Below are 24,528 nucleotides of genomic sequence, written 5' to 3' on the forward strand. Positions count from 1 at the left end.
GGAGTCTTTGTTTGAAAACAAACAAACAGTGTTTCCTTACTTTTCTCCTTCTTTTTAGGGCAACTCAGTATTACGCTCAACTCAAACTTCTACCAGCCGGCCACCAATTCATCAGAAGACATCGAGGCTGCTGAAAGGGCCTTGCAGTTTAATGTAAGTTCAAAGTCATTAATTTGTTTACATGTTGGTCTGGTCACTGAAGTCGCAACAGCAGAAAGAACAGTAAATAACGAAGCTTTAAATTTTATTTTTTCTTCAGTTTCCGTCACAGTTTGCTCCAAAAATTTTATTAATGGTGAATTGCGTCCGACTAGACTGTCCAGTCTCAAGCGATAGCCTTCATTGTAATTAATGTTAACACGCATTTTCACCAGTCCACTTGTACGTACATTAACTTTTATAGCGAATGCTATGGTTTGAGAATGGAAAATGTAGTCCGGAAATAGTCAACACAAATTAAAATTTTTGAAGGCAACTGTGACAGAAACTGAACAAGAAATAGAATTTAGTAAACTAAGTTGCTGGTCTTTGCTCCTACATTATGTCGGGACTTCCAACAAAATTTTATTTAATGTGCATAGCAGAAAAAAATACGGTGGTAGGATTGTAGATGATATGGAAGTAAACAGATGCGACTGTAATACATACACACTATACTTCTGGAAACAGCAATAGCTCTTACCGAACTGTGTGTCGAGTCTATCTGAACGTGGATGGCAGATATACCGGGTGATTCAAAATTCCTATTACAGGCTTTTAGGGCTTCTACAGGGGACTTAATAGATAATGTTTTGATGAGGAAACAATGTTCCGAAACGTACCGTTTGGACATAAAATGTTTGAAGATGGGATCACTTTCAAATCTCCCACTACGCACACCAGGCTGAGAATAGGGCGCCTTGGACAGTCTCTTCGTGAGAGTGCGACAACGACTGCGAGAGATTGGTACGTTCGAAACTAGGAGGGATGGCTGTGGTGCTCCACGGATGCGGTGCTGACTTTGAGGAGGAGGTTCTTCGTCACGTAGAAGAGAACCCGATGACAAATACTCTAAACATTGGTCATGCCATGTGCTCCTCCAGCACTCTGCTCAGAGCTCGTTGTCGGGAGATCTGAAAGTCATTGGACCCTCAAACAGATTTTGCATTTAGACGGTACATGGGATCCTTACCAAAATTTCGGTACATGGGATCCTTACGAAAATTTCGTCCATTACGTCTCCTCCGAAACCTCCTTTTTTGTCATCAGTCTTCTGGCTGGTTTGATGGGGCCAGCCACGAACTGCTCTCCTGTGCCAACCTCTTCATCTCAGAGTAGAACTTTCAACCTAAACCTCAATTATTTGCTGGATGTATTCCAATCTCTGTTTTCATTTACAATTTGTGCCCTCTACAGCTTCCTATAGTACCATAGAACTGATTTCCTGTCGTCTAAATAGATTTCCTATCATCCTAACCCTTCTCTTTGTGAGTGTTTTCCACACATTTCTTTCCTCTCATTCTGTGCAGAACCTCCTCATTCCTTACCTTATCAGTCCATCTAATTTGCATCATTGGAGTGTAGCACCACATCTCCAGTGCTTAGATTCCTTCTGTTCCGGTTTTCCCACACTCCATGTTTCACTACCATACAGTGCTGTGCTCCAAACTTACAAACTAAGAAATTTCCTCGCCAAACTAAGAGCTCTGTTTGGCACTAGTAGACTTCTCTTGGCCATGAATGCTCTTCTTGCCAGTGCTAGTCTGCTTTTGATGTCCTCCTTGGTCTGTCCGTCGTTGATTATTTTGATGCCTAGGTAGTGGAATTCCTTAACTCCATCTACTTCGTGACCATCCATCCCGATGTTAAGTTTCACGCTGTTCTCATTTCTACCACTTATCATTACTTTCGTCTTTCTTCGATTTACTCTCAATTCATATGCTGTACTGATTAGACTGTTCGTTCAATTCAGCAGATCATGCAATTCTTCTTCACTTTGACCAGCAATGCCATCAGCAAATCGTATCATCGATATCCTTTTACCTTGAATTTCAATTCCACTCCTGAGCCTTTCTTTTATATCCATAGTTGCTTCTTCGATGTTCAGATTGAACAGTAGGGACAAAAGACTACATCCCCGTCTTAGACCCTTCTTAATCTGAGTACTTCGTTCTTGGTCGTCCACTCTTTATTATTCCATCTTGTCTCTTGTACATATTGCATACTACCTGTCTCTCCCTATGGCTTACCCCTCTTTTTCTCAGAATTTCAAACGTCTTGCACCGTTTTACATTGTCGAACGATTATTCCAGGTTGACAAATCGTATGAATGTGTCTTGCTTCCGTTATCAACTGCAACGTCAGAATTGCCTTTCTGGTGCCTTTACCTTTCCTGAAGCCAAACTGATCGTCATTTAACACATCCTCCATTTTCTTTTCCACTCTTCTGTGTATTATTCTTGTCAGCAACTTGGATGGATGAGCTGTTATGCTAATTGTGCGACAATTCTCGCACTTGTCAGCTCTTGCAGTCTTCGGAATTGTGTGGATGATATTTTTCTGAAAGTCAGATGGTATATTGCCGGACTTGTACATTCTATACACCAACGTGAATAGCCGTTTTGTTGCCACTTCCTACAATGATTTAGAAAATCTGATGAAATGTTATCTATCCCGTCCGCCTTATTTGACCTTAAGTCTTCCAAAGCTCTCCTAAATTGTGATTCTAAACTGTGGATCCCCTATGTCTTCTAAATCGATCCTCGTTTCTTCTTCTATCACATCAGACAAATCTTCCCTCTCATAGAGGCCTTCAGTGTACTCTTTGCACCTATCCGCTCTCTCATGTGCATTTAACAGAGGAATCCCCGATGCATTCTTAATGTTACCACGCTTGTTTTTAATTACACTGAAGGTTATTTTCACTTTCCTATATGCTGCGTCAGTCCTTCCAAGACTCATTTCTTTTTCGATTTATTCACATTTTTCATACAGCCATTTCGTCTTAGCTCCCAAGCACTTGCTACTTATTTCATTCCTCACGACTTGTATTTCTGTATTCCTGAATTACCCTGAAAATTTTTGTGCTTCCTTCCTTGATCGATCAGTTGAAGTATTTGTTCTGTTACCCATACTTTCTTCACAGTTACCTTCTTTATACCTATATTTTTCTTTCCATCTTCTGTGATTGCCCTTTTCAGAGATGTCCATTCCTGGCTGCCGAGCTGTTCTTCATTGCTGTATTTATAGCCTTAAGAACTTCAAGCGTATGTCGTAATCCCTTAGTACTTCCCTATTCCACCTCTTTGCATTTTGGTTCTTCTTGGTCAATCTCTTAAACATCAGACTACTCTTCAACACTATTACATTGTGATCTGAGTCTGTATCTTCTCCCTATTACTAGCTGAAGTTTATTACAGAACTCAGTTAGTCTGTTTCCTTTCTCAGTCGTTGTCCCAAGCCCATATTCTCCTGTAAACTTTTCTTCTACTACTTCTCCTTCGACTGATAACCAGTCCCCCATGACTATGAGATTTTCATTTCCCTTTACGAGCTGTATTATCCTTTCGATATCCTCATATAATTTCTGTGTCTCCTGTTCTTCAGGTTGTGATGTCGGTACGTATACCTGAAGTGTCGTTATCGGTGTTGGTTTCCTATCGATTCTGGTAAGAACAGCCCTATCGCTGAACTGTTCACAGTAACTCACTCTCTGCCCTATCTTTCTATTCATAACGAATCTTACTCCCGTTATAATATTTGATGTTGCTGCTGATATTACTCTATACTAATCTGACCAGAAATCCTTGTCTTCTTTCCATTTCACTTCACTGAGCCCCTACTATATCTAGATTGAGCCTTTGCATTTCCTTTTTCAAATTTTCTAGTTTCCCTACTACGTTCAAGCTTCTGACATTCCACTTCCCGACTAGTAAAACGTTAACCTTTCGTTGGTTATTCCATCTTTTTCTCATGGTCACCTCTCCTTTGGCAGTTCCCTCTGCCAATGGAGAGATCATCATGACATGTCCTGTAATACATGTTATGTGTCTTTAATGCACGTTTTGATTACTAATCAAAGACGCTACCACTAGTCCATGGGTAGACTCTACAATACCTAGACGCCTGTAATAGGAATTTTGAGTCATTCTGTAGGTACGTCAGTCTTTGCTCTTACAGCTCCGTGGTAGTTGACAAGTGGCAGCGTGTCACTCTTTCGGCAACCAGTGACCAGATGTTTTCAGTGGATGGGACGTCGGGTGAACGTGCTGAGTGGGGGACAATCGAAAACCCTCGGTATAAGCGTAGGCCAGGGCAGCACAGGCAATATCCAGTCTTGCATTATTTTGTTGAAAGATTAGCTCATGGTCACCTCGAAGGTAGTTCTTGGCCTTTACACATCAGAAATGTAACGCCTGATGTCCAAATTACCAGCTGCACGACACTGAGGAGGCCGTGATGTCCACCCAATGGCAGCTCCTTACAATCACAGTAGGTGGTGGGCTAGTATGACGAGGATGAATGCAATATGACAACGTTCGGTCTCCTCAGAGCCTTCGTACGTGGATACGCCCATGATGATTCTGTACGCAGAACAGGAACGACGTGGTGCGCTTCTTGAGTCTAATGTGGTCAGTGGGCGCACTGCTGTTCCTCTCTGTCACCATGTGAAGGGGGAAGCCGTGCTCATAGCCCACAGCGTTGCAGAAATCATCGCACTGACTGTGTTGATACTTGTGTCAAACGAAAGCATTTCACGACCTCAAATAAGTTAAGTGGTTGTACAATCCTGCATTGTCAATCGAACAACCTAGGTCCCATCCGTGGGAGGTCACTTGAGCCGTTTGGACCATGCTTAGTGTTGAGTACACACTGATCAGCTAGGATATTATGACCACCTATCTAATAGCCGGTAGGTCCACCTTTGGCACTGATAACAGAGGCAGTGCGTATTGGCGTGGAAGCAATGAGGCCTTCGTAGGTCGCTGGAGGGGTTTGACCCCATATCTGCACACACATGTTAAATAATTCCGGCACAATCAATCAGATCCCAGATGTGTTCGATCGGGTTCAGATTTGGCGAGCTGCGTGGCCAGCGAATCAATTGGAACTCATCATTGTGTTCTTTGTACCACTCCATGACACTCCTGGAGCTGTGACATGACGCATTATCTTGTTGAAAAATGCCACTGCCGTCGGGGAAACTTGATCGTCACGAAGGGGCGTACGTGATCTGCAACCAGTGTACGATACTCCTTGGCCGCCATGATGCCTTGTACGAACTCCACTGGACCTGTGGATGGCCATGTGAATCTGGAGCCGCCGCCAGCTTGTCTTCGTCCTTAAGTACAGCAGTCAAAGAGCTGCTCCCCTGGAAGACAATGGATTCACGCCCTCTCTTCGGCATGATGAAGAGGGTACCGGAATTCATCAGACCACGCAACGCTCTGCCACTGTGCCAACGTCCAATGCCGAAGGTCACTTGCCCATTTCAGCCGTAGTTGCTAATGTGTTGGCGTTAACATTGGTCGTCGTCTGTGGTGGCCCATCGTTACGTGTGTTCGATGCACTATGTGCTTAGACACACTTGCACACAGTCCACCGCTTGTGCTCTTTTACCACTCTGCCCAGCCTATGACATCCAATACCTGTAGTTAGGGATAGCCGCCCAACCTCACATGAGGACGTGGTTTCACCTTGGTTTCGCCACTTGTTGAAGACAAACACCGCAGCACTCCTCGAACACCCAAAAAATCGTGCAGTTTCTGAAAAGCTCGCGCCGAGCTTCCGGGCCATCATAATCTGCTGTCGATCAAACTCAGATACATCGCGCGCCTTTCCCATTCTACACACGGACAGCACGCTCACTGATACTATATGAATCGTGCATGTGTATGACTAGCAGACATTCGTCGCTAGGTGACGCTGCTACTGCTTGGACGAGTTTATATCGATAATAAGTCGGTGTTCATAATTGTTGAATTATGTTACGTGCTGGTAGATGTTTCTCCTTCTTACTGTACAATATGCACAACGTGATACTGCCGCAAGTAACAAACGCAATTTTTGAGTGAGAAACCCGCAGCATTATCTTTCGTTACATAAAGATTACAGATGCAGTCATTCTCAGCTACCTGAGGTTCGCTGAAATGCTGATAATTGGCACATCTGCGAATCTAGTACTGTACATTCTACCACAGTTTGACGTACGTTACATTTCACCTTCATGAAGTTTCAGTTTTAGTGGCCAGCAGCACACTTTATATATTGAAGTTGTGCACGGATATTACTCACTTTTCTTTAACTGGCTCAGTGATTGTAAGAACTTTAGTTATTACGAAGGAATTGAGATCAGATTTACACTAGTTTGTTATTCTGTGAGGAGCAGCCAATGAAAAGCGAACACCCACCACAAATGGATCATGGAATGCTTTCATTGAAAAGTAATCACCACACGCGTTAAATTATTTGGGAGACGAGACGATAAATTCCTGTTTCGTAGAACGCAGTCGATCGCTGACGGATGAACAACAACCGCACCCACTCACGCGCTTCCTCGCCCGACTAAAACCGACATCCATGCATGTCTTTCTTCAGGTCGCCAAAAATGTGAAAAATCACACAGTGAAAGTCCGGGCTGTATGGAGGATGCTAGAATGTTTCCCAACCAAATCGCTGAAACGTAGTCTTCGTCCGAATAGCAGTATGGGGGCGGGCGTTGTCGGTCAAGATTCCCTCCGACAGCATTCCTAAGCATTTGGACCTAATGGTGCGTCGCAATTTCTGAAAAGTTTCTTCATAGCGCTGTGCATTGATTATCCATCCACGCTTGAGGAACTCGGAGAGCAGGGGGCTCCTGTAGCCGATAAAAAAATGTTCAAATGTGTGTGAAATCTCATGGGACTTATCTGCTAAGGTCATCAGTCCCTAAGCTTACACACTACTTAACCTAAATTATCCTAAGGACAATCACACACACCCATGCCCGAGGGAGGACTCGAACCTCCGCCGGGACGAGCCGCACAGTCCATGACTGCAGCGCCCAAGACCGCTCGGATAATCCCGCGCGGCAGTCGATAAAAGCTCATCATGACTCTACCGGTACTTGTGTGAACAGATTTTTATTTATTTGGCGGGGGAAATGTAGGACGTTTCCACTACTGGCTGTGCCATTTACCCTCGAGCAGTCTGAATGCTGTTGTATAGAATGATCCTGTTCCACGATAACACCCACCCCCATACTGCCTTTCGGACAAAGATATACATGTGCAGGCTGAGATGATGAATTAAAATTTGCACCAAGGTCAGGATTCGAACCCAGGTCTCCTGTTGTCTAGGTAGTTGCGCTAACCACTACGCCAAACGGGCACAGCGGCTTTGCACCACTGCACGGACTATCATAACACACCTCCCTCTTCAGTACAAATTCCCATTCACACCGCAGCCCACTTGGTATTTACCTGGGTACGAATCGCAGCCTTGGTACAAATTATGAGTCGTCGCTTCAGACTGCATATATACATCACTGATGTTAGAAACTTGAATGGAACACAGGCTACGACTCAACGATTTGGTTGGGAAACATTGCAGCATACTCCATACAGCCCGGAGTGAGTGCAGTTGTTGATCCGTCAGTGGCCCACCGTGTTCTACAAAACAGGAATTGACGGTCTTTCTTCCCAGTGGAATAAATGTCTGAATCCGTATTGTGATTAGTTTTGAATGGAACCGTTCCACGGACCCACTGAGGTGGCTGTTCTGTTTTCAATTGACAGCCACTTATACAGGGTATACGGGTATTTTTTTTTCTGTTTTGAGTCATCAATCTTCTGCTGGTTTGATGCGGGCCGCCAACAATTCCTCTCTTGTGCCGACCTTTTCATCTCAGAATAGCAACTGCACCATGCGTCCTCAATTATTTGCTGGATGTATTCCACTCTCTGTCTTTCTCTACAGTTTTTACCCTGTACAGCTCACTCTAGTACCCTGGAAGTTGGCTCCTGATGCCTTAACAGAAGTCCCCTCATTCTGTCCCTTCTTCTTGACAGTGTTTTCCACATTTTTCTTTCCCCGCCGATTCTGCGGAGAACCAGCTCATTTCTTACCTTACCAGCCCACCTGATTTTCAACATTCTTCTGTAGCACCACATCCCAAAGGCTTTTCCCCACAGTCCATGCCTCACTGTCATACAATGCTGTCTTCCAAACGTACATTATCAGAAGTTTCTTCCTCAAATTGAGCCCTACGTTTTGTACTAACAGACTTATTTTGCCCAGAAATGCCTCTTCCGCCAATACTAGTCTGCTATTTATGTTCTCCTTGTTCCATTCGCGGTACGTTATTTTGCTGCCTAGGTAGGAGAATTCCTCAACTTCACCTACTTTGTGACCATCAATCATGTTGGTAAGTTTCTCGCTGTTCTCGTTTCTGCTGCTAAAGTGAGTAGTATATTATGTTTTCAACATGCTGCTTGCCAGGAGCTCTGTCTGCAAATGCTCCAGCTCCACTGTGTTTGGATGGTCAATCTTTATGATTCTTTACTTTCTTAACGATCATCGTAGTCTAGGGATATCGTCTTTGATGGTGTCACCTCGAAAAGAAGGAAAACTGAGTATTATCCTAATTCAAAATTGTTAAGGCTCTCGTGGCCACTTGTTGACAAACTGTCTATTGGCTTCTGCCTCGATTTCTTCGGCCGACGTTCGTCTGATGATTTTACTGACGTTTCGCCACCACACGTGGCTAGCGTTGTCAAAACTTCACCCTCCATTGCTGATGGTGAACTGGAGCCGAGCTTGCGGCCGCAGACTGTATGTACCTCGCGCGCCATCGTACGAGGGTTCTCCGCAGTCATTTCCGGTTCGGTTCTCCTCTTTGCCACCTGTGACGGTCGTTCGCTGCAGTACGGGAAGCCAGGATCCTTTTACCTTAAGGCTTTCTTCTTTCTTGTTGAAGCTATTCCAGTATTTTTGTATTTCTAAAGCCTCTCTGAACAAGCGTGTGTGATAGTGTTTCTCTACCGCCAGAACGTCCATGTCGGCGAATTTTACTATGTGGTCGGTCTCACACAGCGCGTGCTCCGCCACGGCCGATTTCTCCACCTGCCCCAAACAGCAATGCCGCTTATGATCCTTGATCCTGGTGTGGATTGATCGTCCAGTCATTCCGACATAAGCTTTTCCTCATGTGCATGGTATGCGGTATATTCCCGACATTGCAAGTGGGTCCCTTTTCTCTTTTGCCGAGCTGAGACACTCTTTGATCTTCTTTATCGGTTTGGAAATCGTCTTTACGACGAGTTTGCGCAGTATACGGCCGTTTCTGTCAGTCACTCTGGGAATGTATAACAGAAAGGCCGTAACCGATATTTGTTTTTCTGATTTGTCGCTTTGCCGAGTGTTTGGATCTGTTACAGTTCTAATATATCTTGTGGAGCACCCATTGCTCCTCAGGACACTTTCCAGTCGGCCGGTGTGGCCGTGCGGTTCTAGGCGCTACAGCCTGGAACCGCGTGACCGCTACGGTCGCAGGTTCGAATCCTGCCTCGGGCATGGATGTGTCTGATGTCCTTAGGTTAGTTAGGTTTAAGTAGTTCTAAGTTCTAGGGGACTGATGACCTCAGAAGTTAAGTCCCATAGTGCTCAGAGCCATTTGAACACTTTCCAGCTGTTGCATTGCGCGTCCGAGGTTCTGCGGCTCACATATTCGTCCTGCTCGCGTTACGTGCGTATTAATCATGCCTCTTTTCTGGCTCTGGTGGTGATTTGATAAATTGTGCAGGTATCGGCCCGTGTGTATCGGTTTTCGATACACGCTGTGTCCCAGGTTTTCGCCATCCCTTGTGACGTAGAAATGATATTTCTTGTCCTTTTCTGCTTCCATTCACGTGGAATGGCAATTTCTACGAACAGCTGGAAGGCGTCGCCATGGGTAGACCTCTTAGTCCAGTGGTGGCCAACTTCTTTATGGAACATTTCGAAGCACAAGCACTAGACGTGGCGGTTTGTAAACCTAAGGTGTGGTACAGATATGACGATGATACTTTCTTTGTGAGGAGCCATGGTGAAGAAACGCTCGGTGACTTCCTAAGACACTTGAACAATCTCCGTTCCAACATAAAATTTACCATGGAAGTAGGAAAGGATAAGAAACTACCGTTTCTAGATGTGCCTTTCTGCCATACATTCCCAGAGTAACTGACAGAATCGGCCGTATACTGCGCAGACACGTCGTAAAGACGATTTTCAAATCGAAAAAGAAGATCAAAGAGTGTCTCAGCTCGGCAAAGGAGAGAAGCGACCCACTTTTCCAATGCCAGGAATATACCGCATACCATGCACATGCGGAAAAGTTTATGTCGGAATGACTGGACTATCAATCAACACCAGGATCAAAGAACATAGACGACATTGCAGGTTGGGGCAGGTGGAGAAATAGGCCGTGGCAGAGCACTCACTGTGTGAGACCGACCGCTTAGAAGAGGGGAACCGAACCGGATATGATCGCGGAGAAGCCTCGTACGTTGGCGCGCGAGGTACACTCTTTGACATAAAACTCGACCGGCGGCCGGCCGCTGCACAGGCTAAGTCCGCGCCGATCGCGACATGGGACAAATAAACTGACCGACTCGCTAATTCTCTAAGTCTGACTATCTGCACAATCTGGCAACACTGTAGACTGCGGCACTTCCTGGAGGAAGTCTTGTCCCATGATAGAGAAAACCGTGAGCTGGTTACGCCTGTGGTCTAGCGGTAGCGTGCGTTGTTTCTATTCACGATGTCTGTGGATCGAGAGCAGCTGGCACAACGTATTTTTATAGCCTCTTCAGTCTGAATGCTGCAGACGTGAATGTAATGGTAGCGCAAATTCAATCAATTTCGCTTTCTGACACACCGATATCAAAATTTTATCCAGTAACGATTTTGCGGCAGATTTCCTGCAGAGTGTCCTCCTCTGGACGCCGTATGTGGCAAGGCTCCGGGATCCATTTGCTGGCTACTGGCAGCGGCCGTGGCAATGACTACAGTCCGCTCGTTGCCGCCAGTGTGTCGTTAGCTCAGTGGTTCCGTTGTGCGTTGCAATGCTACTGTTATATAAGGTTGCAGTTCCAGTATCGGTGAAAGTCGCTGAATACAGCCTTTTATTTTCCATTTTAATTAATGGAGTTGCAAACTGCTAGTAAAAATTCCTTATACGAAATCTGAAGAATGCCTTTACACATCAATGTTCGTGCCATTTGGGCTTAGTAAATTATGTTAATATCATGGATGTCTGCTTTGCAAATGCCAAGGTGCTTCACTGTAAAATAGTTCCTGAAAAGATTCAAACCAATTGTCAACGATACGAATTTGGGCTTTGTTCGTCATATAGGTCTAGCGTGTCAGGAGGTTGTTTATTAAGTGCAAATGGTTCAAACGGCTCTGAGTACTATGGGACTTAACATCTATGGTCATCAGTTCCCTAGAACTTAGAACTACTTAAACCTAACTAACCTAAGGACATCACACAACACCCAGTCATCACGAGGCAGAGAAATATTAAGTGCACATGTTGATTGCTATAGTTCCTCTCTTCTAAATTATTGCAATAGCATTTAACTGCAGACGTTTTCTGACACCGGCGTTATCAGGTCCTTTCCGCTCTCTGAAACCTCCAAAACGATAAATTTTTCTGGTTTAAATCTGATGACCTTAACTATCACCTCCGATCAACGTTAAATACTTTATGAATCCATACAAGGAACTCCGTATGTGCAGTGTTCCTGCACTGCTGCAGAGCATGCATTGAAAGGTATTCACACAGTGTATCGCATAGACTTACCATAAGGAATGAAACAAGAACTGTAATACACTTTACACCACAGGCGCTCAGTCTGGCTTGACGGAAACATCTGAATAATGGCCAAAAGTTGCACAAATAACTGACTTTGAAAGGAAAAGAAATGATATATGAAGCATTTATAAATTCATCGAAAGTAGTGAGGTGGTTTAATTTCGTCCCAGTCCATAAAATTAATTTCGGGCCATACTCAACCCTTGCCGATTAATGTAATATAATACCCACCTACTGATCTGGGCATCTGTATCCGTTGCATTCGAGCGTGAATGGAACCCGTAGAAATTTTCTGTGGAGCAACATTTAATAATAAAGCGTTTTAAAAGCGATGAATGGTAGCAGGCGCTTTCGATAAAGAACGGGGGAGAGCAAGGCCACTGCTGTCGCCACGGCCGCTGCCAGTAGCCAGCAAATGGATCCCGGAGCCTTGCCACATACGGCGTCCAGAGGAGGACACTCTGCAGGAAATCTGCCGCAAAATCGTTACTGGATAAAATTTTGATATCGGTGTGTCAGAAAGCGAAATAGATTGAATTTGCGCTACCATTACATTCACGTCTGCAGCATTCAGACTGAAGAGGCTATAAAAATACGTTGTGCCAGCTGCTCTCGATCCACAGACATCGTGAATAGAAACAACGAACGCTACCGCTAGACCACAGGCGTAACCAGCTCACGGTTTTCTCTATCATGAGACAAGACTTCCTCCAGGAAGTGTCGCAGTCTACAGTGTTGCCAGATTGTGCAGATAGTCAGACTTAGAGAATTAGCGAGTCGGTCAGTTTATTTGTCCCATGTCGCGATCGGCGCGGACTTAGCCTGTGCAGCGGCCGGCCGCCGGTCGAGTTTTATGTCAAAGAGTGTACATACAGTCTGCGGCCGCGAGCTCGGCTCCAGTTCACCTTCAGCAATGGAGGGTGAAGCTTTGACAACGCTAGCCACAGGTGGTGGTGAAACGTCAGTAAAATCATCAGACGAACGTCGGCCGAAGAAATCGAGGCAGAAGCCAATAGGCAGTTTGTCTCTATCCTAATTTATCCTCTGCCATATGGTCTGCATATCACAATGAACATATGTCGATCACAGTGTCTCCCGAAAAAGAGACAGTGAGTGTGGCCGAAATCGGTGAGGAACACACAGGAGACAGCAAAAGAGATCTGGGTGCTGAACCTGCATTTAAAGGTTATTGTGAATCAAATGAGCCATACTTTTTGCCTCAAAGGGATCTCAGTGAAGTTGTTCGTGATTTAAATTTGTGGAAGCAACAAGTTAACTGTTCAGTATCGCTATTAAAAGGATCGAATCTTCTTCTTCGCGGTACTAAAGTGACTGTTTATCACTACTGTCGCTTTGATTCTGTTTAATATTTCTCCAAAGGTATTGAGTACATTACGTAGACACTTGGCCATGATGTCAGTGTAAATGAATTGCGCTTATTTAATGATTCCAGCATATTTAACTCGAAAGCCGTAACTGTTCACAATGGGAACAAATTTGCTCCTGTTCCAGGTGCTCATGTAGTTAATGTGAGATACATATGACAACTTAATTCTGCTATTTAGACTTATCCAGTAAAAAATTACGAATGGCGTATATCAGCAAATCTTCTGGGCATGCAGTTTGGGTACATAGAGCACTGTTGCTTTAAATGTGAGTGGATGATCAGAGACAAATAAAAACACTGCTATGGGAAAAATAGCCGTCTCTGAAGAAGAGAGTGGTGAACACTTCCCTTGTTAACCCAAAAAAAGGGTATCTATCTCCATTGCAATTTATATTAGGTCTTATCAAAAACTTTCTGGAAGCCAGGGACAAAACTTGCGTGAGAATTCTACAGTGATCAGTGAAGAAAAAGTGATGGAATGCATATTTGAATGACAGCAAATTAAGGAATTTTTGTCTGATGATCATTTTTTTCATCTTTCAGTGTTGGTGAAAGAATGTCATAGCCATCTTTCATAAGTGTTTGGAAGATTGTTTTAGGGAACCATAGGGTGAAGCGCTATCGCGATACTGTACAAAAGCTACTGACATCTCACCACGTTTTGGGATTAACATGTCACTTAAACTACATTTCTGCGCATAGGTTTTAATTGAACAGTGATCACATACGATAAGACGTTTTGTCTTACGTCTATTGCGTCGGGTTTTGTCAGTTATAAAATTTGAAGAACATCATTACGTAAATTTTAACCTTGTACGAAAGTCTGTTTTTAATCATACAGCAAGATCCACGACTTTCAGCCTTCAGAGATGGAGGTTAGCCACTTGTGCTACCGATAACGCTTATCACAAAGGCAACAATGTTCATAAACACGATACGTGAAGAGGTAGTAGACGCCTGTTGTTGGTAAAGAGACTGTAAAAACTTAATTCCACGTGATTTAGAAGAATGTGTAGGATATGGCTGTTTGATGCACTTCAGTTTTTCCTTTACTGTGTTGTTATTGCGTTCCAGATAATGGTAAATGCCGGTGATAAAACTTTTTCCTGCGCATGTTTGTTCATCACCTGTCCTCCACAGCCAGTTTCCATGACGCTAGTAACCCTAAGGGCCAAACCCTGTCTCGATTTCACACGAGTTCCTTGTTGTTGTTCAGTGATCTTCAGTTCAGAGACTGGTTTGATGCAGCTCTCCATGCTACTCTACCATGTGCAAGCTTCTTCACCTCCGAGTAACTACTGCAACCTACATCCTTCTGAATCTGTTTAGTGTATTCATGCTTTGGTCTCCCTCTACGATGTTTGCCCTCCACGCTTCCCTCCAATACTAAATTGGTGATCCCTTGATGCCTCAGAACGAGTCCTACCAACCGATCCCTTCTTCTAGTCAAGTTGTGCCACAAACTCCTCTTCTCCTCAGTTCTATTCAGTACCTCCTCATTACTTACGTGACCTACCCATCTAATCTTCAGCGTTCCACATTTCGAAGCTTTTATTCTCTTCTTGTCTACAGTGTTTATCGTCCACATTTCATTTCCATACGCGGATACACCCCATGCAAATACTTTCAGAAAAGCTTCCTGACTCAATTTCTCTTCTTCAGAAACGATATCCTTGGCATAGCCAGTCTACATTGTGTATCCTCTCTACTTCGACCATTATCAGTTATTTTGCTCCCCATACAGCAAAACTCATCTACTACTTTAAGTGTCTCATTTCCTAATCTAATTCCTTCAGCAACACCTGATTTAATTCCACTACATTCTGTTATCCTCGTTTTACTTTTGTTGGTTTTCACCTCATACCCTCCTTTCATACACTGTCCATTCCGTTCAGCTGCTCTTGCAGGTCCATTGCTGTCTCTGACAGAATTACAATGTCGACGGCAAACCCCAAAGTTTTTATTTATTCTTCTTGGATTTCAATTCCTACTCCAAATTTTTCTTTTGTTTGCTTTACTGCTTGCTCAGTATATAGATTGAATAACGTCAGGGAAGCAAAAGGGAGTGAGACACTCTCTCTCAACCACCGCTTCCTTTCATGTCCCTGGACTTTTGTAACTGCCATCTGGTTTCTATACAAATTGTAAATATCCTTTCGCTCCCTGTATTTTACACCTGTCGCCTTCAGAATTTGAAAGAGTGTATTCCAGTCAAAATTGTCAAAATGTTTTTCTAAGTCTACAAATGCTAGTATCTTGTAAGATAAGTCGTAGGGTCATTATCGCTTCTCGTGTTCCAATGTTTCTACGGTATCCAAACTGATCTTGCCCGAGGTCAGCTTCTACCAGTTTTTCCATTCGTTTATAAAGAACTCGTGTTAGTATTTTGCAACCACTGCTTATTAAACTGATACTTCGGTAATTTTCACACACGTCAGCACCTGCTTTCTTTGGGATTGGAATCATTATATTCTTCCTGAAGTCTGAGGGTATTTCACCTGTCTCATACATCTTGGTCACTAGGTGGAAGAGCTTTGTCATGGCTGGCTCTCACAAGGTTTTCAATAGCTCTAACGGAATGTTGTCTACTCCTGGGGCTTTGTTTTGACTTAAGTCTTTCAGTGCTTTGTCAAATTATTCACGCATTACTATACCTCCATTCTCATCTTCCTCTACGTCCTCTTTCCTTTCCATAATATTGCCCTCAAGTACATCGCCCTTCTATAGACGCTCTATATACTCCTTCCTCCTTTCTGGTTTCCCTTCTTTGCTTAGGACTGGTTTTCCACCTGAGCTCTTGATACTCTCTTTTCTCCAAAGGTGTCTTTAATTTTTCTGTGGACGGTATCTATCTTACTCCTAGTGATATATGCCTCTACATCCTTACATTTGTTCTCTAGCCATTCCTAAGTACACATTTTGCGCTTCTTGTCGAACTCGTTTTTGAGACGTTTGTATTCCTTCTCGCTCGTTTCATTTACTGCATTATTTTAGTAACACTACTATATTTTACAGCACAAATTTACATTTTGGAAGCTATGGGACCAGTAAAGAAATTGTAAAATCTTAGACAAAATACACGGATTTGTACGTTATCATAAAACCGGAAGTAAATAATAAGCTTAGCTTTTGATGTACTCACCCTGATTTTCTCGAGACGCACAGTGGCATTTCAGAATATGTTCTGATTTCTGCTTCGGTGCTAAAGAAAGTAATTTTCTATAGAAACAAAAGTAGTAATCTTTTTTTTATTCTCCTGGCTTTTATCTCGAATCGTCACGGCGTGGCCATGCTAATCACTGGATTTGGCAATGTTAGTCGCAAAGGCTGACTGAATTCCCTTCCTGTTGGCAGCCCTTCCCCGCCTAAAACCCACATCCAGGCTGGCCGGCACTTTGGCCTCCGTTGTAAATCTGTCGGACAGCTTTGAGTCGCAGCGAGCGACACCCCGAATCCCGAAAGAGGCGTGCTATCTCGCGCGGCGATCCGGGAGGGTTTAAATAAAAGTAGTAGTAGTAATAATAGTACACCAACGATTTTTTCCTCAAGCTACCTTCACGTACGGTCCGTCAGTTCACCGGAAGAAGTGTTACTGGAAACGCTCTGTGTGGGCTCCAATGTCTCTAAATTATCTTTATGGTGTTTTCCTGGGATACACAAGGGAATATGCAGTATACCCTTAGATGGCCAAGTCATGGGATAGTGATACACACAGAATATGTGTGTGTGTGTGTGTGTGTGTGTGTGTGTGTGTGTGTGTGTGACGCACTTCTCTAAATTATCTCTATGGTGTTCTTGCGAGATACACGAGGAAACATGCAGTGTATCGCTATCCTATGACTTAGCCATCTCGGGGTATACCGCATGTTCGTCGAGCGGTCTAAGGCGCTGCAGTCATGGACTATGCGGCTGGTCCGGGCGGAGGTTCGAGTCCTCCCTCGGGCATGGGTGTATGTGTTTGTCCTTAGGATAATTTAGGTTAAGTAGTGTGTAAGCTTAGGGACTGATGACCTTAGCAGTTAAGTCCCATAACATTTCACACACTTGAACATTTTTTTTGAACTGCATGTTCCCTTGTGTATCTCTTTAAAACACTGTAGAGATAATTTGGAGAAGTACGTGGAAGTGCCCTAACATGACGTGGCATGGACTCGATTAATGTCTGAAGTATTGCTGGAGGGAACTGACACCATGGACCCTGCGGTGCTGTCCAGAAATCTATAAAAATAGGAAGGGTGGAGATCTTTTCTGAACAGCACGTTGCAAGGCATCCCAGATATGCTCAACTAGGGTAATTTGGTGGCCAGCGTATGTGTTTAAACTGCGAAGAGTATTCCTAGAGCCACTCTGTAGCAATTCTGGACGTTTGGGGTGTCGCATTGTCCTGCTGGAATTGCCCAAGTCCGTCAGAACGCACAGTGGCCATGAGTGGATGCAGGTGATCAGACAGAGTCGTATCTAGTCTATGTTATTGCCTTATATAGGCGTTGCCGATCTCAGCGCCGTATTCTACCATTTTACATACTTCTGTAGTTGAGTACGCATGCCTATACCAGTTTCTTTGGCGCTTCAGTGTATATATACATATGGTGGTAGTATCGCGTACACAAGATATGAAAGCACATGGGAATAAAAACACTTCAAACACGGATTGGTAGTTGGAACTAGACGCTTGGCACACTCCATTCCGGAAATCGTTAAGAAGTCCAATATTCCGAGATTCACAGTGTCAAGGATGTGCGGAGAATACTAAATATCAGCCAATAGCTGTCACAACGGACAACACGTTGGCGACGGGCTTCACTTAACGACCGAGAGCAGCGGCGTTTGCATAGAGCCGTCGGTGCTAACAGATACGGAACACTGCGTGAAATAACCGCAGAAATCAATGTGAGGCGTACGACCAACGCACCAGTCAGGACAGTGTGGCTAAATGTCTCGCCAATGGGCAATGGCAGCAGATGACCGACGTGAGTCCCTGTGCTAACAGCACGACATCGCCTGCAGTGCATCGTCTTGGCTCAATAGGACCCTTGACGACGGGAAAACCGTAACCTGGTCGGATTTGTCTCGATTTCAGTTGGGCTGCCATGTACCCTGTTGGTTGTACCCCCCTGACAACACGGGGATCGCTCACTGGTGCCTGCACTGTTAACTCCCCACGTTTGCCAAGGAGTACATGCCCGTCACCCTGGGGCATCAGGACTCCCGGCAATGGCCATCCTGCCGGGTGACCTTTGCTATGGCTGAGTGGTGCACTTGGGAAGGGCCTCTGGTCAGAGTGGGGGGCATCAGGGTAGATGACACGCCATGAAGCCTGCCACGACGTCACTTGCTGGTGATCAAACGCCAGCACTCTCTAAGCATTCCAAGTCTCAGTACAATGCAAGGAAGTATGATCCTAAGTCGGCAGTGAACCTTATTCAACCCAGTTCCTCATATGTATGAGAGCTGACGGGGACTCCTCTATTTTGATGAAGCCTCAGTTTTTATAGAGCATTTAGATGACAAGTTTAGGGAGGTGGGAGGTGGAGGGCTTGTCTAAAATGTGGTCTTGGTCAGTCTTGATAAAAACAGCATCCTCAGCCCATTCATGGGCGCTACTCGCTTGTGACAAGCTGGGGGACGTTTCCGTTACCATCACGAATCATAAGCTCTTAAAAATTGTCGAGGGTATTATATTTCACAGGGATCTTCTTTTGTAGTTTGGCGACGAGCTGCGCTTCAACTTAGAGAGACGAGGAGTTCATTTCGTCCAGCATGTCCATCAGGTCCAAGGGATAATCAGGTTGCCACTGGTGCCTTCATCTTGGCCTTCGGGGGTGACACATTACCCGAGAAGGTCAAGGTGATGGTCTACTGCTGTGATGTCAAGCCATATATCCCTCCCCCAATGTGGTGTTTTAAGTGCTGGAAGTCTTCCTGCTGTACTTCCAGCATCACATGTCGAGATTGCGGACGTACTGCCATCCCAATACTCCATGTGCCCCGCCTCCCATCTGTGTCAACTGCAGAGAGCCTCATTCCCCTTGCTCATGAGACTGCAGGATTTTACAGCCAGAAAGGAAAATCATGGAATACAAGACCCTGAACCGACTGACATACACTGAGGCCAAGAGGAAATTTGAGCACCTACATCCTGTCGCTATGACCTCTTATACCACCGCTACGAGAACAATTGTAGACCCACCCGTTCTGCGTGTTTCAGTCGGCTCTCAGAGCTGGAAGACTACATCTGCCCCCTTGATGGTGGGGGGCACTATCCTCCCTGTTGCTCCCACACCACGCATCTCATGAGCACTGTCCCCCCAACCATAAAGGACACTAGTCCCCACTTCCCAGCTGGAGAAATTTAAGTCTTCTTTGGCTCCTCTCGCTAGGAAGGAATCCCATGGGTCACTCCCTTCCCAGGTTTCTGCTAGTGGGAAAGATGACACCTGCCAGTGGCTGAAGTGCCCAAAAGCAGCTGGTCATAGGGCTTCACGATCATCCTCAGTCCCAGGTACTCAATCAGTGAAGCCCTACCAACCAGAGAAATCCAAGGATGAGCAAGAGAAATCCAGAAAGAAGACCCCCAAGGCCAAGGGAATTGCAGTGGCACCCACACTACCACTGCCTACAAGCTCTGCGTCTGAGGATGAGGTGAAGGATCTGGCATCCACTGAAGACCTAGATCTCGCCAGACCCTCAGACACAATGGATATAGCCTGTTCAGTAAATAAGTTGGTGGCAGCAGGTGACCTTAAGACGAAGACTGCCTCGTTGAGTGTTTCATGCTTTCCCATTCTCACGATCACGTCATCCTCCACTGGAATTGCGGCGGTTTTTTCCACCACCTGGCTAAGCTATAGCAACCGTTAAGCTTTACACCTGCTTTCTGCATTGTCCTCCAGGAAACTTGGTTCCCGGCACTGCTGATCCCTACCCTTTGTGTCTACAGCGGATATTATGAGAACTGCAGCGAATATAATAGAGTGTCAGGTGGAGTCCTGAACTTGGTATGTAGTGATCCTGTGCCCCTCCAAACTCCTCTTGAAGCTATGGCTCTTAGGATATGGACGACACAGGAAATAACTGTCTGTAATGTGTATCTCCCTCTAGATGGTGCAGTACCACTGAACGTATTGGATGCTCTGATTGATCAACTCCCTAAACTTATCCTACTTTTGGGAGATTGCCCATACCCCCTTGTGAATAGCACGATGCTTACTGGCCATGGCAGAGACGTCGAAAATTTACTGTTCCATCTCGACTTCTGCCTCTTAAACACTGGGGCCGCCACACATTTCAGTGTGGCTCATGGTAGTTACTCAGCCATGGACTTATCAATTTGCAGCCCAGAACTTCTCCCATCTATCCACTGGAGAACACATGATGTCCTATGTGGCAGTGACCACTTCCTCATCTTCCTGACACTCCCCCAGCGTCATGCCCAAGGACGCCTACCCAGATGACCACTCAAGTGGCAGACTCTGCAAGAGAGGCGCTCTGCATCGTGGTGTAGCTTGCGTTTCTGGATGAGGTATCGAATATATTTCTTCCCCCTACTTATACCTCCCGAGGAGATCACGAATGTAAAATTAGAGAGATTCGAGCGAGCACGGAGGCTTTCAGACAGTCGTTCTTCCCGCGAACCACACGCGACTGGAACAGAAAAGGGAGGTAATGACAGGGGCACGTAAAATGCCCTCCGCCACACACCTTTGGGTGGCTTGCGGAGTGTAAATGTAGACGTAGATCGGGTTGCCTTCACCTCTGCTGTCACCGTTGAATCTATCACACCTGGTGCCATAGATCTGTTCCGGTGAGTCGTTTCTTCTCTGTTCTGACTTCCTGAGCAGCTTACAAGCTATCGACCAGTGCTACCCTCACCATCCTTTGGTAGATAACATCCAGGGGTCCATCTCTGCCTTAGAACGGTCCAATCGTTCAGTGGTGTATGTGTGGACCCCAGGACACGTCGGAATCCCAGGCAACCAACTGGCTGACAGACTAGCCGAACAGGCTACGTGGAAACCGCTCCTGGAGATGGGCATCTCTGAAACTGACCTGCGTTCTGTCATACGTCGCAAGGCGCAAGGTTTTTCGGCTTTGGGAGACGGAGTGGCGTAACAGTATGCACAACAAACTGTGTGTCATTCAGGAGACTGCGAATGTGTGGGAGTCTTCTCTGCGGGCTTCTCGCAGTTGACCTCTGTCGACTCCGCATTGGCCATGCGTGACTCACACATGGTTACCACCTCTGTTTCGAGGGCCCACCTCAGTGTCGCTGTGGCTTCCAATTAGTCGTCCACCTCTTGCTGGACTGCCCACTTTTAGCCGCTCTGCGGCGGACCTTTAACTTTCCCAGCACCCTACCTTCGGTATAGCGCGACAAAGCCTCAACACCAGCTGTATTTTACGCTTTATTCGTGAGAGTGGGTTTTATCATTTGATCTGAGTCTTAGCGCATATCCTTTGTGCCTCTGTGTTCTCCACCCTAGGGCTTTTAGAGTGGAGGTTTTAATGTGTTGCAGAGTTACTAAATGAACGTGTAACGGAACGTGCTGTCCTTCTCTAGACCTGTATTTCCTCTGTCAGTCCTGCTTGGTACGGATCCCATATTGACGAGCGATATTCAGTTATTGGTCGAACAAGGGTTGTATAAGCTACGTTCTTTGTGGGCGGACTATATTTCCTGAGGTTTCTTCCAATGAATCTTAGTCTGGCATCTGCCGTACTCGCGATTATTTTTTTGTGGTTGTTCCACTTCAAATCGCTCCGTACGCAGACTCCTAGATATTATATGGAAGTAACTGCTTCCAGTTGTTGTTTTGCAGTTTTTTGATCATACAATAAAGGGACTTTAGCTGTGTTCCTCTGTATAATCTTTAACTATTGTTTAACGTTATTTTGCAAAAGTGGATGGTAGTAATAATACATTCCTTCCCTCTTCCAAATAATTGCGTTCTTGGACTCTTAAAAACTGAAGCACGACACTTTCGTTAATAAAATTCAGTATGTCGTTGTTATCCATGGGTTTTACTGGGCCTTGTCTTTTGCCTATTCGATCCTCTACTGTTCCACTGTTTCATGTGTCAAAACTACCTATTCGTCTTCTATTGTATTCCACTCTCCTATTTCCGTCAATCGTTGCCTAATGCTCTCCTTGAGGCACTCAACAACCTCTTGCTATTTCAGTTCATCAAAATCCTATTTTCTAGAAACCGTTTCTTTTTTAATACCCTCATGCAATTTCTTCAGTTTTGAATCGCAGTTAAAGACCAACAATTTATGCTTAGAGTTCACGTATGCTCCTGGAAATATCTTAAAATGTAATATGTGGTTTCTTGATCTCCGTATTTTGTAATTATTAAATCAAGTGTCAGCGATTATTAAATTATGTTCGACGCAAAATTTTGCCCTATTGTCGCCTTTTCACTCCTTTCCCCAAGTCCATGGTTGTCTACTGTTTTTCCTTTTCTTTCTTTTCCTATTAGCGAATTCCAATTCCGAATCACAATTAAACTTTCGCATCCGTTAATTATATGAATAATTTTTTTTAAATCTCGTCATACGCTCCGTCATTCTATTCCGCTGAACTGTTAGCCATATAAACATGCATTACTATGGTGAGCGTTTGCATTATATTTATTCTAGCTACGATAATGCGTTTACTATGGTGTTTCCTTGTTCGTTATTAACCTATTGTTTTTTTGTTTCCTTGTTCGCTATTAACCTATTGTTTTTTGCAAAAATACCCTGGGGAAGGCCATTTGCGTCAGTGGCCGAAACTTTGGACAATCTTACTCACATACCCAGAAGAAGTTTATAGACTGTGACAACGGCCGCGGAAGCCTAAGCCTACATCTATTCATTTGTCATTCATATTTTCTATTGAATCCCTGTACTCGCCTGACCAAAACGTCCTACTCCTCCTTCCACCACTGCTTATTCAACCTGTGAACTTCCTTTTTAAAAATCTCTTCCTTAATAACAATCTGATTAAAGAATCTAACGTTCCACCCTCCGACCCGTAGAATGTTTTCTTCCTTTCTGCGGATGACAACATCTCGCTGTATAGCTCCCGCCTGGAGATCCGAATAGGGTATTATTTTACAACGGGAATATTTACAACAGTAAGACGAACGAGGCTACTCTGAAGGAATTAAACAGGAAATGATATACTAAATGTAGCACATGTTTTTTATTTGGAAAACAAAATAAGTGACGACAGCAGAAATAGTAACAGATTGTATACTGGCGAAAGCAAGGAATGAATTTCTGTAAAAAAAGAAATATTTATTTGTTATTTGTCACAAAGGCTTTTTTGACGGTATTTATCTGGAGTGTAGCATTGTACGGAAGTATGAGGTGCACGTTTTAAGCTCAGACAAAAAGACAATAGGAACTATTGAAATTTGGTGGCCTACGAGAATGAGGAAGAGTGGATGAGTGGAACTGGAACTATTGGAAATGTACTGAATAGAGTGGCGAAGGTGTTGGTTGATAGAATATATCCTGAAGCATGAAGGGATCGACAGTCTGAGAATGTGTGTTGGACAGAAAGTGTGGAAGACCAAAACTTGACTATAATACGCAGGTTCAGCTAGATGTAGGGAGCAGTAGTTACGCAGACATGAAGATACTTACACACGATATACTAGCGAGGAGAGTAACTTCAAACTGGCCCCTGGACTGACCACCGCCACCACCACCACCACCACAACAACAACAATAATATTAACAGTCTCCTGATTGTTTTGATGCAGATTTACACGATTTATGCTCATGTGCCAGCTTCTTCATTTCAGAGTAACACGTATGCCCAACGTCTTCGATCATTATTTGGATGTGTTCCAGTCTCTGTTATCCCCTTCAGTTATTGCTCTGTATGGCTCCTTCTAGTACCATGGAAGTTATACTCTGACAACTTCACGCTTCTACAACCAACCCATCGGTTCTTGCTGCTGTTTCCAGCATAGTCCTTTTCCCAACGATTCTCTGCAGAATCTCCTGATTTCGTCCCTATCAGTCAGCATACCATTATTGTGAACTATGCTGTTTGTTGAAACAATCGAATTTGAGGTTCCCTTATTCTAAGCGCGTCTGAAAAGAGACGTATGGTCGTATAGAGGTTGTGAGAAAAAAAAATAGAGAAGAAAAGAAGAAAAAGGTGCAGTACAGCTTTTGGCACGATGGCATGTGAAATGCTACGTGCCGTAACTAACTCAAGAGACTTGGTGACCCATGCGTCTGGAGCTCACAACCTGGTGGTGTTAAAATGCCCTTGGCGTAAAGCACACTCCCCGTTCGGCTCTCGACTGTCAAACCGAAGATCAGTACAACG

At 44.6% G+C, this 24,528-nt stretch overlaps 1 protein-coding gene across 1 annotated transcript in view; it reads left to right on the forward strand.

Moving 5' to 3' along the window:
• LOC124622432 (myrosinase 1-like) overlaps nt 1-24,528 on the forward strand; it is a 308,720-nt gene that overhangs the window by 204,642 nt on the left and 79,550 nt on the right. The window contains exon 6 of the mRNA XM_047148127.1: nt 59-153. Coding sequence (XP_047004083.1) covers nt 59-153 — 95 coding nt within the window. The remainder of the gene's footprint in view (nt 1-58; nt 154-24,528) is intronic.

The sequence above is a fragment of the Schistocerca americana genome, chromosome 7 (genome assembly GCF_021461395.2).
Source record: "Schistocerca americana isolate TAMUIC-IGC-003095 chromosome 7, iqSchAmer2.1, whole genome shotgun sequence".
In the NCBI taxonomy this organism is placed as follows: domain Eukaryota; kingdom Metazoa; phylum Arthropoda; class Insecta; order Orthoptera; family Acrididae; genus Schistocerca; species Schistocerca americana.